Below are 15,662 nucleotides of genomic sequence, written 5' to 3' on the forward strand. Positions count from 1 at the left end.
AAAAATTTTTTAGTGTTTATTTTTATTTAAATTTTTTTTTAATGTTTATTTTTGAGACAGAGAGAGAGTACAAGTGGGGGGAGGGGCAGAGAGAGGGGGACACAGAATCTGAAACAGGCTTCAGGCTCTGAGCTGTCAGCACAGAGCCCGACGCGGGGCTTGAACCCACGGACCGCGAGATCATGAGCTGAGCTGAAGTTGGACACTCAACCGATGGAGCCACCCAGGCGCCCCTAATGTTTATTTATTTTTGAGAGCGGGACACAGAGTGTGAGTGCGGGAGGGTCAGAGAGACAGGGAGACAGAGTCTGAAGCAGGCTCCAGGCTCTGGGCCGGCCACACAGACACCAGCGCGGAGCTTGAACTCACAAACGGTGAGATCAGACCTGAGCCAAAGTTGGATGCTTAACCGACTGAGCCACCACCCCCAAAAACTTTTTCATTAAAAAAAAAATTATTTTAATTTTTAAGTAGGCCTATGCCCGGTGTGGGTCTTGGACTCATGACCCCGAGATCAAGAGTCCTGTATGTTCCACCGACTGAGCCAGCCAGGCACCCCAGTATTTTCATTTTAAAACAATGTCAAGCTACAGAAAAGTTAGTTAGAAGAACAGTATAAAGAACTTTTGTGGTTCTTTGGTGACTACAAAAAGGACATTCTCCTACAACAATCACAGCACACCCCTCCAAATCAGTAGGTTAACATCATATGGTACTGCCTAATCCTTAGACTTTATTCAGGGTTTGCCACTTATCTCCAGACTGTTTTATAGCAAAAGGATCCAGTCCACAACGTTGAATTACATTCTGTTGTCCGTTCTCTCAGTTTCCTTAAATCTAGAACATTTGGAAGTCTTTGATTGACTTGTATACTGTGTAAGTGTCAACATGCTTGATGTTTACAAGGCTGTTATTTTATGTAATTTGAATTTGATGTTTCTTCATGATTAGATTGGGGTTGTATACCAGGTGAAACTGGGTTCTTACTGTATTTTAGCAAGGTTTATGTGTTTTCATTTTGTCCCATGACTGGTAGTGGTAACTTTGATCACTTGATTAAGGAGCGCCTTCTATGCTTTTTCACTGTAAATTTACTCTTTTCCCTTTTATAATTAATATTCTGTGAGGTGGTACTTGGAGACTATGTATATATTCCATGTCTTTTTTTTTAATGTTTATTTATTTTTGAGGGAGAGAGACAGAGTGCAAGTGGGGGAGGGGCAGAGAGAGAGAGAATGAGAGAGAATAGAATCCAAAGCAGGCTCCAGGCTCCAAGCTGTCAGCACAGGGCCTGATGTGGGGCTCGAACTCACAGACTGCAAGATCATGACCTGAGCCAAAGTTGGACACCTAACCAACTGAGCCACCCAGGTGCCCCTGTGTATTCCTTTCTCATCAGATTTTCCACTTTATTAATTTAGCTATGTTAGTGTGAACTCATGGATTCCAGTTTTAGTCAGTGAGTCACAGTTTGTTACTATCATCATTTATTCTCATGTTCAAATTGTCCAAAATGCAGCCACCGGAAGCTCCTCCTAGCCCGGTTCCCATGCCCCTTTGTAAAGTGTACAGTTCAGTAGTGCAGCCCCATGGCCTTTTGGCATGTCTCCATCATTCTTTGAGCACTTACTTTTTGTCATAGAAAAATGGTTTTGGACTCACCTTGCGTATTTCTGTCAGAGCCTGGAGTCAGGCATTTCTCCATGGAGTCCTAGTTCTTCTTCTTCTTTTTTAATGTTTATTTATTTATTTTGAGGGGTGGGAGGTGGGGAAAGAGGGAGAGAGGGAGAATGAGAATATCCCAAGCAGGCTCCACGCTGTCAGCACAGAACCTGACTTGGGGCTCCATCTCACGAACTGTGAGATCATGACCTGAGTGGAAATCAAGAGTCAGACGCTTAACCCACTGAGCCACCCAGGCACCACCCCCCCCAAACACACACCCCTTTATTTCCTGACCCTGCTAGGTTCTGACACACTTCTTGTTGAAGCATTCCTCTATAGGGATGCCTTCCTTACCCTCCTGGGCACTGACACCTCGCCCCAGGCTATCCCCTCAGCCCCAGGCACTTGCTTTCCATCCCATTTGGGTTATGCTGCCTCTTCTCAACCCAGTCTTCAGATACCCACCTTCCTTGGCTCCATCTAATGGTTTTTGAGCTGACTTTTCAAGAAGGGAATGTATGAATAGGAATTAAAACAAAACCAACAAAAAATCCTGGAGCACAGTTAAAGACTTGGTATTATTTGGTCGATTTTTTTAACCTTCAAAAAGGGAGTGTTTTATTGGCTGTCAGTAATTAGTGAAAAGTCTCCTCCCATTGATGTCAAATCTGAGAAGTATTTAAAAAGTGTAAGAAAAAGGAAAGACAATTTTCTAGAAAGGCCAGAGGAACTGGATTGGAGTGTAAAGAAATAGTGGCGGGGTATTGAGAAGTGGACTCAGAGTGACGAAGGACTGGCTGCACAGCATCGTGAGGCATTCATTCAGTGAAAGGGTGGGCTACATGTTCACTGCGTTCATTTCTGAGGATATTACCGTGTTTTACAGTAGTTGATGTTTATAATTTTAACCACAGGTTATCATGAAAAAGGTATATTTTATTGGTAATATTGAATGACAAAAGGTCGTGTATACTTCATACATTTATATGCCAAGACAAAAGAATATCTAATCCTTTAAAAAATAAGTCTTAAGTCTTTTTTATTCTAGAAAATTAACTCATCCAGAGTTCATCAATCTCTTATCATTCCAGCCAAGATGATGTTATAAATAAATATATGAAAATAAAATTGTCATCCCCTGTTGTGTTCTCTAATTGCATCTGGGTGATTTTCTGTCCCCAGACTGGAAATGTCAGCATGATCTTTAATCAGTCCTTTTCCCCTTGCTGCCTACTTCCAATCATTTCTTCTTCTGTCAGTTCTGACAGCTCAGATATCCTGCCACACACTCCTCCTCTTTGCATTCTGCCATTGCCTGGTTAAAGCCTTCATTACTTTTTTGTGAGTTTTTGCATTAACCTCAATTCAATTCAGTAAACATTCTGCAAGTGCTTTCCCTGCATCTTTGCCTTTATTTTGATTGCGGCACCTCTGTCTGAAAGGTTAGCTTAATTAAATGTCCTAGAAGCCAGGTCCAGGAGTAATAGGGAAGGGACTGCGATGAATTCATTGCCTGTCTGCGCATGTCAAAGGGATTATTGTCATACTGAATTGAGGGGTGGGTGAGGGCACTATCGCTGCCAAATCTTCCAGTCTTTTGAGAGGAGCTGCAAATGCATATTTTTACATGAAATCTTAGAATTTTTTCACTTCTCTTTTAGGTGCTTCCCAACAAAAGGGTGATCAACATTGCATTTTAATATGTGAAAGACTCTGAGGAGTCCTGCAGTAAACAAATCTGTTTAAGATTCTGGATTCCTTAGTCTGGCCCAAGAGGCTCTTTACCGCTTGACTCAAGCCTGCCATTCACTGATGTTAGAAAGAATGTGCTAGATCTTCTCACTTCTGTGTTTAATTGGATTACTCTCTTAACCTGGAATGCCTCCGTGTTGTTGACCTCATCTCTCATTTAATTTGTCTTTTGCTAGCTTTCTCATCTGCATTTTCCTGACAGCACGTTGTACCTGTCATAAAGTTATTATCCTGTTTATGTTCATGGATCGAATCATTTTGCATTAAACTAGGACCTTTGAGGACAAAGACCTGTATTCATACTGTATACCATGCACTTGGCACAATGCCTAATGTTTGTAGACACTTCATCACAGAATGAGTGGTTGAGCCTCTGAGTGAAGGCAGGTTGGAACTCAGTCTGGTGTTATGGAGAAACAGTAGTTTTCTAACTGGTCTTCATATCCATTTTATATATATTTTCTGGTGCAAGTTTCTAGGAGCATATTTTATACTGTATTCTTTTGTTCATGCAATACATGTGGCTCTCCATTGCCTAAGGAATAAAGTCCATGCTCTGCACTGTGATATTCAAGATACTCTGTGGTCTAGCCTCAGTTCTCCTTTATAGTTCATCTCCCACTATTCCTTAGTTTGTACTCTCTGAGCCAAATGTGACTCCATTTTCATGATCAGACTCTTTGTGGCTTTGCTCAGCTGATACGTCTGATACTATTTTCCTGTCTCAGCCTGTTGAAATCCCAGTACCCTTCAAGACTTAGCTCAGGCTTTCTCTTTTGTTAAGCCATTCCTCAACTCCTAGAATGGAAGAAATGGTCTCCTATCTGATCCTGGCACATTGGGATTCTCTTAAACATTAATTAAAATTTATCTCTTGTAGTTATGGATATAGCTTTTATATCTTCTGGCTGGGAACAGATATTACATCCAGTACTTTGCTTAGAGTAGATATTTAATACATGGTTTTTAAAATTAGACTATTATAGGGGCGCCTGGGTGGCTCGGTCGGTTAAGTGTCCGACTTCGGCTCAGGTCATGATCTCACAGTCCGTGAGTTCGAGCCCCGCATCAGGCTCTGTGCTGACCGCTCAGAGCCTGGAGCCTGTTTCAGATTCTGTGTCTCCCTCTCTCTCTGCCCCTCCCCTGTTCATGCTCTGTCTCTCTCTGTCTCAAAAATAAATAAATGTTAAAAAAAATTAAAAAAAAAATAAAATAAAATAAAATTAGACTATTATATAGTATGCAGAAATAAAGGTAACAGTAACAAGATCATTACTTGGATAAACTGTTATTAGGACAGGTTGCAATAGTGTTAAGTGATATAAATTTATACTATGTACACAGGGGATTAATGTGGTTTTTATTTTTACCAAATGATTACAAGTAGGTTAGTTGAGGAGAGCCAAGGGTAAATATTAGTCGATCTATGTAAATGCTATATTTTATGTAAATATGAAATAGTGTTATTTCTTTTAGTTCTTAACATACATTTGAAGAAAACATGAGATCTAAATAAAATTCTTTCCTTTCTTTTAGGAATCAAGGAAGGACTGAGGTAAGATTATTTCTATGAATATTTTATTGAAAACATGAGATTATTTTACCATGTATTAGTAATAGTAAAGAGAAGGTGGTGTTTGCATTCTGGAAAACTACATCAAAACACTGGCTGATGGTGAGGAACGCGTAACAGTGTAAATGTCACTTTTGTGTGAATGAATGGACTCCTTTCTAGTTGTTCATTCTTAGCATTTTTCTGCTTTGACCCAAAATATCCCTTCACTGGGTACTATGAGGCTTATTCTTGCTTCAGTATTACTCGAATATTATTTCAGTGTGGCTAAGGCCTTTGGTCTGGATTTTTCAGGGCTTTATGTTTTGACCCATTAAATCCAGGACATAATTGTGGTACCTATCACATACCAGAGAAGTATTTAATAAATGCTTTATGGCCTTTCCTTTGTGGTTGGGAGATTAGTATTTTATGTTTATAAATCCCTTTGATATAAAATGTGAGGTTCCTTTGGGGAGAGCTGGTATGTAGTAAAAATCCTTGTGAAAAAACGTCTACTACGTCTTTTTTATTCTAAACCTCAATATTGAATTACCTTTGTAAGTATTTATTTGTATTTGTTAAAGTATTCAAAAATAAAACAGCACCATGTACTCCTACAGCAGTCATTAAGACCTAAAAAAGAAATACATCCCCTGCTTATGGGAATGTTTAAGCTTTCTAGTAATAGCTCACTTTTTCCTTTAAGTACAGTCACCTTTTAAATACTCTTATAATACTCATTCATTAAGCAAATACTGTTTTTCTTCTATGTGCCAGGCCCTTTGCTATATATTTATTTATATTATATATTTAAGTATATACATTTGTAAGGATATAAATGTAAGAAGATAAAATCCCTTGACTTCAGAGACCTTAGGGGAAAAAATTTATTCCTGTTTTGGAGCTAGAGTTTCTTCAGCCATAAACCAGAGAAAAGCATTTGAAAGCTGTCACCCATCTTTATAATGGTAGATTAGCCCCATTATTCTGACAAATGGGAATAGATTCCCTTTTTGTGACTAAGTATTAAGGATTTTTTGATAAAGTTTTAGAAAAATGTTGAATAAAACTGAGGGCTGATGGGGGGTGGGTGATGGGTATTGAGGAGGGCACCTGTTGGGATGAGCACTGGGTGTTGTATGGAAACCAATTTGACAGTAAATTTCATATATTAAATAATAAAAGAAAAGAAAAATGTTGAATAAAATGACTAGAAATTGAGGTTCATATTTTTAAAAAGGTATTTGATTTATAATCAGAATTTCTGTGAAAGATACTTTGAATACATAAGTCTGTTGTAATAAGCTTTTGTTAATGTGTCTGTTAGGTGTCATTTACTTTGAATGAGGATCTTGCAAATATTCACGATATTGGCGGAAAACCAGCTTCTGTCAGCACCCCTAGAGAACATCCATTTGTCTTACAAAGTGTTGGAGGACAGACATTAACAGTCTTTACTGAGAGCTCATCAGGTCAGTGGGAATAGAATTATTTAATGTGATTCCAGTACTTGTTATATAGATGCTGTGTCTCAAATTACACTTTAAGGTCATTATCAAGGCTGCTTTACCTGTTGTTCTGTCTACCTCTATTATTCATTTCATGCTATTTGTTTCTCTACTTTCCTGTGATTAATGAAATTTTGGCTGTTACTCGAAGGGTTTAATTTCCATTTGGGGCATGAAGAAATAGAACAAAGCAGATGGAAGAGTCTGGTGCATCAAGCTGTCTTCTAGGATGTTGAAGAAACAGTATTCTGAGTTTTGCCAAGATAAGGTCATACTTTCCTGTTTTGGTAAATTGATATTCAGCAGCTATAAGTTGTGTTTAAAAAAAATACTGCTTAATATTACGGAATCTTTTAGTCTGAATTTTTGCCTTTGTAGGTTTCAGTTCTAAGAGAGCCTTTTTAGTACCGAGATTTGAACTGTTTTTACTTGGTTTTGACACTCAAGAAGCTCTGTGTTAAGTACAGTTTGTAAATTTTGTTTGTTTGCTCTGATATTCTACCAGTTCAGTAAATCAGGAGCAAGTATTTCAGTTTGTGCATTAGAGAGGGAGATTTTTTGCAGCATATGTATATGTTTATTTTCACTGTTTCTTGATTTTTAACCTTCTCTGAATGTAGCATATTACTATTAATGTAGCAGGGCAACTCATTTTAATGAAGCTAATTTCCCGTATCTAATTTAAAAAGTTTGTTGGTTGTGTAAGGAAAATGATTTGTGATTTTGTCACATCTGCATTAAACATTACAAAAAAGGCTATAAGAAATTATAGTATGCTAAGGATGTTATTGTTATAAAAAAAGAATATGTTCAGATAAATTTTTTGTGATGTCTTAGAATACCAGTAGCTATAAAAACTGATCTAAAAAATATTAGTATTTTCCCCCACTTTTAATGTAGAATGTAACACAGGGGTAAAATAATTTTTCTGCATGTGGTTTAGGGTAAAAGTTTTGTTTTATTGCATTATTCTGATGCTACAATAATATTGATACTATAATAATGTGTAGTATTATGGGAGGTAGAAAGTGTTAAATACTTGCATTTTCTCTTGGAGAGGATTCAGTCATTCAACAAATATTTATTGTATGCCATGCAGGGCATAGCACAGGTGCATCCAAGGAATCTGGTGTTTGTCTTGTGATTGATAGGATTTAATAATACCTATTGAACCTGTGGGTTTTTTCCACTTTTGGGTTGGCCCTGGAGTAGAAGAGGCATAGTACCAAGATCGTAAATAGGAGGCAGAACCGTGAAAAAGTTTGAGGTAGGAAAATTTTGAACTACTTTTGTAGAAAAAGGTATCCTATTTCAGCTTTTTTACATTTTACTAAATTGCTAATTTTTCAACATGTGATTTATTACGTATATAAAAGACAGTGATTTAGCAGGCTCTGTGCTGACAGCTCAGAGCCTAGAGCCTGTTTGGATTCTGTGTCTCCCTCTCTCTCTCCCCCTACCCCGCTAGTGCTCTGTCTCTGTCTCTCTCAAAAATAAATAAAACATTTAAAAAAATGAAAGTTTTAAAAGACAGTGATTTAGAACGATAAGGTTTATTATCCTCAAAATTTATCTTCCATTAAAAAAAATTTTTTTTAATGTTTATTTATTTTTGAGAGAGAGAGAGAGAGAGAGAGAAAGAGAGAGTAAGCGTGTGCAGGCAGGGGAGGGGCAGAGAGAGAGGGAGACACAGAATTCGAAGCAGGCTCCAGGCTCCGAGCTGTCAGCACAGAGCCTTATGCGGGGCTCGAACTCACAAACTGCGAGATCATGACCTGAGCCGAAGTTGGACACTTAACTGACTGAGCCACCCAGGCACCCCTTCTATCTTCCATTTTTAATCTCGTAAATTCTTTAGTTAGTATTGTTCTCTTTTTGAACATTTTGTGTTCACATTTCTGGTTACAGTGTACTCCAAAGTGAATATGGTATTATAAGGATTATCTTGGCAGGGATATGGAAGTGGATCAAGATTGTCATCCTTCTTTTGGAGTTTGGACAATATGTTCTTGCTTTGTAGAGCTGTGGTAATACAAATGCAAGTCTAAGTTGCTGCTAGATGCTGCACACTATAAGGAAACTTTTCTTATTATTAATAGCAGTCATTTCGGTTTAAGTCATTGTTCCTTGGTTCTCCTTGCACTTTTCTGGGCTTTGTTTTCCTTATTTGTGAAATGGGATAATAATTATTTATGTTTATGTATAAATAGGAATATATTTAAAACACAACAACACTCTACATAATAAATGGTCAGTGACTATTAACTGTTATTATTAGATTTTTTTTTTTTTTTTTTTTTTTTTTAGCTCTAGCTATCTATAGATGTATATATTTTTTTAAGTAAGCTCCGGGCCCAATATGTGGCTTGAACTCAGCCATGACCCCAGGATCAGGTGTTGCATACTCTACTGACTGAGCCAGCCAGGTGCCCCTATATTAGATCTTGTTTTTAAACACTTTAGGTTTCAAGTTTATTTTAAGCCATGTGCTTGCAGTTTAGCTCTCTGTGTGTATACCATTTGATGAACTTCAGCCAATAGAGATTTTTATGTTTTTTTTTTTTTACTGCTTTATTTATTTATTTATGAGAGAGAGTGAGAGAGCGCACGTGTGTGTGCAAGAGCATGAACAGGGGAGGGGCAGAGAGCGAGGAAGACACAGAATCTGAAGCAGGCTCCAGGCTCTGAGCTGTCAGCACAGAGCCTGACACGGGGCTCGAACTCGTGTACCGCGACATCATGACCAGAGCTGAAGTCGGACGCTTAATCGACTGAGTCACCCAGGTGCCCCGTTCAGTATTTTTGGATTGCCTCAGTGACAGAGGGGAAGAAAAAAAACTCCATAGAGTTTTTTAATGAACCACTATTTTTAATGATTCAATTTTGTATGTTAGAGTTTTTTTGTGAGGATGGAATTAGAGGGGACTGATATGTTTTACATTGTCTTCTTAATTAAACCATTCTGCATTTCTTGAGTGTTCTGTGACCACAGTTCGTTTCTAGTTGAGTATTCCTATCTGAGGGAACATGTTTTATTTTTAAGACCATTTGGGGTTTGACTCTTTTTCTGCCTTGACATTTCTCTGTGAAATTCTAAATCTATTTCTCTATTAAATATTTTTTTAGCTAGTCTTCTTATCTCTGTACCGGTATCTAGAGAGAAATGCCTGTGTTCAGTCTTCACTTTTTCCTGCTTGGATCTTTGGTTTAGTGTTTTTATCTACTATTTGTTGGAAATTAAATAACTTATGTTTCTTTTATAATTTACGCCCCTATGTTTGTTCGAACTTAGGTTTTATTCTTTATAATTGCAAATCCTAGACTAAAAGTTGCTATTCATTCATCTGTTCAATAGATACTTAATTCTAAGCTCTGTTAGAGTAAGACTAGACTTTTGTTCAGTTGGGCAACTGGTATGTGGAAAAAATAAGTGTTACAGAAAGTATTCTCATGGAGCTATGTATAAAGAAGGAAAAAGAATATGCACTTTAATTGAAGGAACTGGGAAAGACTTCAAAAATGGAGATAATATTTGAGCTGTACCTTAAAAGTATATGAATACTTACATGAATAAGTGTGCCTTGAATAGGAGGAGGGAAATAAAGATAAAAAGCATTTTTCTTGCCTTCAGATACCCTATTCTTCTTCACTTCGCTTTCTCCTACCTGTCATACTTTGTCATAATCTATTAAAATCCATTAAATAGTTCTTGTTGGATCAAAGCAAAAAACTCAGTTGTGGACCTGATAGTCTAGTTTACAGACAAAAAAGTTTGAACTGGTGCCGTGGGAGTGGAAAAGAATATCCTCTTCGAGAGATAACAGAGGTAATTTTGACAGCTTTTGGTGATGAATTGACTCGGACAATTGGATGAGTGAGAAGTCTAGAATGGTTTCTAGGCTTTTTTGGCTTGAGCATCTGGATAAATGGTGAGATCATTACGGAGATAGAAAATATTGGAAGAAATGGGTAGGATTAGAGCTGATAGAACCACGGTGGCATTTGGTGTTCTAAGTTTTCATTACCTTTGACCCTTCTGCAGCAGTTCATTAATTCAGCAAACTGATATTTGTACCTGTTGTTGGCAGGACCTCTTTTATTTAGAGTTGGGGTACTTCAGTGAGCAAAATCCCAGCCTTTATGGTGCTTACATTTTAAGTAAGAGGAAATAGCAACAAATAATAAACATAATGAGTAAATTGCATCTTAGTCTAGAAGGTGGTAAATTATCTGAGAAAAAGGCAGAGAGTGGTGTCAGGAGTACTGGGTTGAGGGTGGGGCTTGCAAATTTAAGTAGTGTGGTCAGTGTGGGTCCATTGAGAAGATGGGATTTGCACAGCCTTGAACTCCATCAGAAGACGTAGCCATGTGGTGTTAGTAAGCCAGCTAGGAGTTCTCAAGGCAGAAGCAACAACACATTTGCCCTGAGGTGGGAGCAAGCCTAGCATGTTCCAGGAGTAGCAAGGAGGTCAATGTAGGGTGGAATAGATGGGCCAACGGGAAGAGTAGTGGGCTAGTGGTAGTAGTGAGCTGGAGCAGAAGGAGTTGGCAGTGACCGGTCATAAAGGAGCTTGTAAACCAGTAACAGTTTTGGATTTTATTCTGAGAAGAGTGGGGAGCCACTGGATAGTTTTGAACAGAATATAGATTTGATCTGATTTACATTTTAAAGAATGACTCTGGCCAGCAAGTAGAGAAGAGACTCTGAGGGCAAGTGTGGGAGCTGGAGGCTACTGCAGTAATCAGGGGAGAAATGACAGAGGACTTGGACCTGTCGGTGGTAGCCGTGACAAAGGTCTGGGCTCTCATCTGATGTCCAATCCCATCTTTTTTTTTTTTTTTTTAGTTGTTTTTTTTTTTAATGTTTATTTATTTTTGAGAGTCAAAGCATGAGCGGGGGATAGGCAGAGAGAGAGAGGGAGACATAATCCAAACCAGGCTCCAGGGTCTGAGCTGTCATTGCAGAGCTCAGTGCTGGGCTCGAACCCACAAACCATGATATCCTGACCTGAGGAGAAGTCGGAGACTTAACCGACTGAGCCACCCATCTTTAGTTGTCTGAACAGATAATCCACTTGGATTTTTTGTTACAAAAGTCATATTGATTTTTCCATTCGTTTATTCTCCAGATATTCATATTTCTGTCAGTGATAACATCATCAGTCTTTTATTCTCTTGGCCATGATAATTCTTAGCCTCCTTTTACTCACACATTTAGTCAGGTGTCTCGTTTCGTCATTTCTGTTGGAAAAATCACATGTAAATGTTTGTGTGGTCCCCTGAAGCAGTCCTGTGAAAACTTCACCCATCCTCGCTACCCTCTCTGGTTCAGTCTGCTGGAATCCCTTTTACAGTAGCTTCCTGGCACCTGCCCCTGCTTTTCCCCTTTGTTTCCCCCCTCTCCCCCCCACCAAGGATTTGTTTGCCTTTTTTAGTTGAAGCCACCTTCCTTCGCTGCTCTAGTCTTGCTTGATTCTTCTTTCTTGATAGTAAGGTTTGTTTTACTCATTTTGACCCTGAATTAAACCTTGTGGGTAGGATACTGTGTCTCATGCTTATCTCCATAGTGCCTGGGCTAGGATTGAGCAATATAGTGGGTGAGCAAAGGTGCTAAAATCATTTATTTTCTCTTAAGAATTACTACTCCAAAGGTACATTTTAGAATGGTTTTTAAGGGAGATGACTTATTAGTGACAAAGGATGGGCTTTCTTCTTCAGAGTTTCTTAAGACGTTTGAGGTTCAAAACTGAATATTAAATTCCTTTGTTTCTCACTTTATTTCTTGCTCGTTATATTTTAATTTTGGCACAGCTGATTCTTTTACTTTTTTTTTTTTTTTTGCTAATCAGAGTAGTTCAGCACTGTGTGCTGTAACACTTGGTTAACCACTGTACGCATTATAATAAGACCTATTCCCTGGATAATATAGCAGCTGAGATAATTGGAAGTATGAGAATTTACTTGGTGGTGGCTTGCCTTATTTTAAGCTTGAGTTTGGTAACATATACTAACACATATTTATCTTAGAATGTGTTTGAATTTGAAGTAAAATGTATATCTGTGGGAATGCTCCTTGAAGATGGAGAATTACTAGTCATGTTGGAAATGTTGTAGGATTTATAATCTGCCTTATATGGACTGTCCCGCAAGTATGGTAAATGAAGCCCAAATATAGGTAATCTTTTTATTTCAAGTTGAAGTTTTGGCTGTTAATGAGAAACTGTTAACTTGGTGCATTTCCCCCATTTGTTGAGGATGGGATATTGTATAATTTTCAGAGGTGTGAATTAAGCTTTATATATGTGTATATGAGGTTGTTAGCACTCAAACTACAGCTCTTTTTTGTTGAATTTTTTTTTCTCATCCCTGCTTTTAAACATGACTTATACTGTGTTGCCTAAATCATCACCATATGCATATTACCTATTGCCATGCAATGGGACTCTGAGGTTTTATTTAGCCTTATCTGTCATAATTGTAATGATTTTATATCACTTTAGTGCAGTGGTTCTTGAACTTTTTGGTCTTAGAGCTCCTTTATACATTATGTGTTAACATAAATCACATATATATGTGAAAAAGCCTTGTTTTAAAAAAAAATAGGGTGAAATGTGGCATTTTGTAAATCACGTTAATATCTGGCTTAAAAGACTAGCTGTATACTCCTGCCCACTTCTGCATTCAGTCTCGAGTGGTATGTTGATTTTGGTTAAGTATCTGAAGAAAATCTGACCTCTGACAAATTATGCAGTTACAAAACAGAGGAGTAATTAATGACATTTTCAGATAATTGTGAATATTCTTTTGATACTACACCAAAATTTTACTAAGTGGTAGTTTCTTAAAGGTTTGTTGCAGCATAGAATTTGAAATCGGATCGGTAAACTTTTTATAGTCTGTTACATTGAAATCCACAAGGTTTATTCAGTACTTTTTTTTTTTTATTTAAAAAAAAATTTTTTTTAAACGTTTATTCATTTTTGAGACAGAGAGATACAGAGCATGAATGGGGGAAGGTCAGAGAGAGAGGGAGACACAGAATCTGAAACAGGATCCAGGCTCTGAGCTGTCAGCACAGAGCCTGACGCGGGGCTCGAACTCACGGACCGCGAGATCATGACCTGAGCCGAAGTCAGACACCCAACCAACTGAGCCACCCAGGCGCCCCTTATTCAGTACTTTGAATAGATCTTTTACCTATGCATGATTTTGTAACATCACATGTGCATCATTTTGAGAATGTTGGTTCACTGAGTTGTGCACTTCTTCCACATGTTGCCATGTTTCCTTACTCAATATCGAATTTTTGCATTCATTAACATCACTGTCTTAATCAGAAGATCTTTAGGTATTAGAGTGCTGTCAAGTTTATGGTGATGGGTGTAAGTTTTTAACAAGGGCTAATTTTCATTTTAAAGGTTGAATTTTAATTTTTAAACATTTTTAATATTTATTTTTGAGAGAGAGACAGAGCACAAGTGGGGAGGGGCAGAGACACAGGGAGGCACAGAATCCGAAGCAGGCTCCAGGCTCTGAGCTGTCAGCACAGAGCCCGACACGGGGCTCGAACTCACGAGCCATGAGATCACGAGCCGTGAGATCATGACCTGAGCCAAGATTGGACGCTCAACTGACTGAGCTACCCAGGTGCCCCTGAATTTTATTAATGGTATCAGATACTCTCGGTTGTTTCTTTGAAAGGATGGGCTTATTCCATTCATTTTTGAGAATTTCTTCCAGATACTGGAGCCTGATAACCAGAGTTTGTGTGGCAGCCACCTCTAAGTGTCGTCCGCTTTAGCAAGTGCACCAGGCTTTCCACTCTTCCAGTGAGTTATGTGCAAAGACCCCGGTGGCAGAAGTCGGGAAGCCTTATTTTTTCCTTACTCTTGAGTAATGGCCATGCTACTGAACATTTGGGATCATATCAGTTTCTGGCACTTTTATACTTGTCAGGAAGAACAAACTGAAGCCAAAATGTATGACCTTAGTGTTTTGTATATTTCCCGAGCTGCCACCAAGGTTTGTGGCTGACTGCAGAGGTTCAGCTTTGAGATTTCTGCCAACTGCCTGAGTCAGGCCTACTCTCTGGAAAGTTAAACCTAATAGCAGAAAATGTTCCTTTATTCAATGGTTGGAAAAGAGAGTAAAAGGCATGCTTATACTCTTTTCATGTTCAGGTATTTATGTATAGATACATGGTTGTTATATAGTGTGGATTTCATAATTTGGGGATGAGGGTGAGGAGGAGAAAAAGGAAAACTTGTAAGAATAACATTAAGGTTTGGAATCACAAGTTAAATCCATTAAAGCTGATTTATTTTTTTAATGAAATATTTCAAGCCTGTAGTAAAGTGTAGAGAATGGCGTAACTTGTGTGCAACATCTCTATTTCATAACTTGATATTTGCCATATTTTTTAAGGATATAAAACATTTTATTTTTTTTTAATTTTTTTTTTTTTAATGTTTATTTATTTTTGAGACAGAGAGATACAGAGCATGAATGGGGGAGGGTCAGAGAGAGGGAGACACAGAATCTGAAACAGGCTCCAGGCTCTGAGCTGTCAGCACAGAGCCCGATGCGGGGCTCGAACTCACGGACCGTGAGATCATGACCTGAGCCGAAGTCAGCCGCTTAACCAACTGAGCCACCCAGGCGCCCCAGGATATAAAACATTTTAGATACAGTTGACATTCCATTTTCTTTTTCCTGGTCCCATTCTACCTTCCTTTCCAGAAGTAACCATTGTCCTGTAGTTAGTGTATATTATTGTGAGAGTTTGCAATTGCTTACAACAAATTCTTCACAATATTAATGAAGAAAACAAAATTCTTTAGAGATGGTTTAAGCAGTGTCATCTGAATTTCTAACAGGAAGTTCAGTGTTTAGATTGAATAGAGATTTTTTAGTGTAGAGTATTTCTTGACAAGCCTTTTTTTGTTGTTTCTTTTGTTTCTTTAGTACATGAATTTTTTAAATTTCCTAGAATTTAGCATAAATTATGTGATTAAGGGGCACCTGGTTGGCTCAGTCGGTTGAGCATCCGACTTCAGCTCAGGTCGCGATCTCAGTTTGTGGTTTCAAGCCCCACGCTGGGCTTTGTGCTGACAGCTCGAGCCTGGAGCCTGCTTCAGATTCTGTGTCTCCTCCTCTCTCTGCCCCTCCCCACTCACGCTTTG

General features: G+C 38.3%; 1 protein-coding gene across 1 annotated transcript in view; it reads left to right on the forward strand.

The window, feature by feature from the left end:
• Positions 1-15,662, forward strand: part of GTF2F2 (general transcription factor IIF subunit 2) — a 154,595-nt gene that overhangs the window by 18,741 nt on the left and 120,192 nt on the right. The window contains exons 3-4 of the mRNA XM_078433441.1: positions 4,954-4,972; positions 6,300-6,444. Of these exons, the coding sequence (XP_078289567.1) occupies positions 4,954-4,972; positions 6,300-6,444 (164 nt within the window). The remainder of the gene's footprint in view (positions 1-4,953; positions 4,973-6,299; positions 6,445-15,662) is intronic.

Source organism: Panthera onca, chromosome A1 (genome assembly GCF_046562875.1).
Source record: "Panthera onca isolate mPanOnc1 chromosome A1, mPanOnc1 haplotype 2, whole genome shotgun sequence".
Lineage (NCBI taxonomy): Eukaryota > Metazoa > Chordata > Mammalia > Carnivora > Felidae > Panthera > Panthera onca.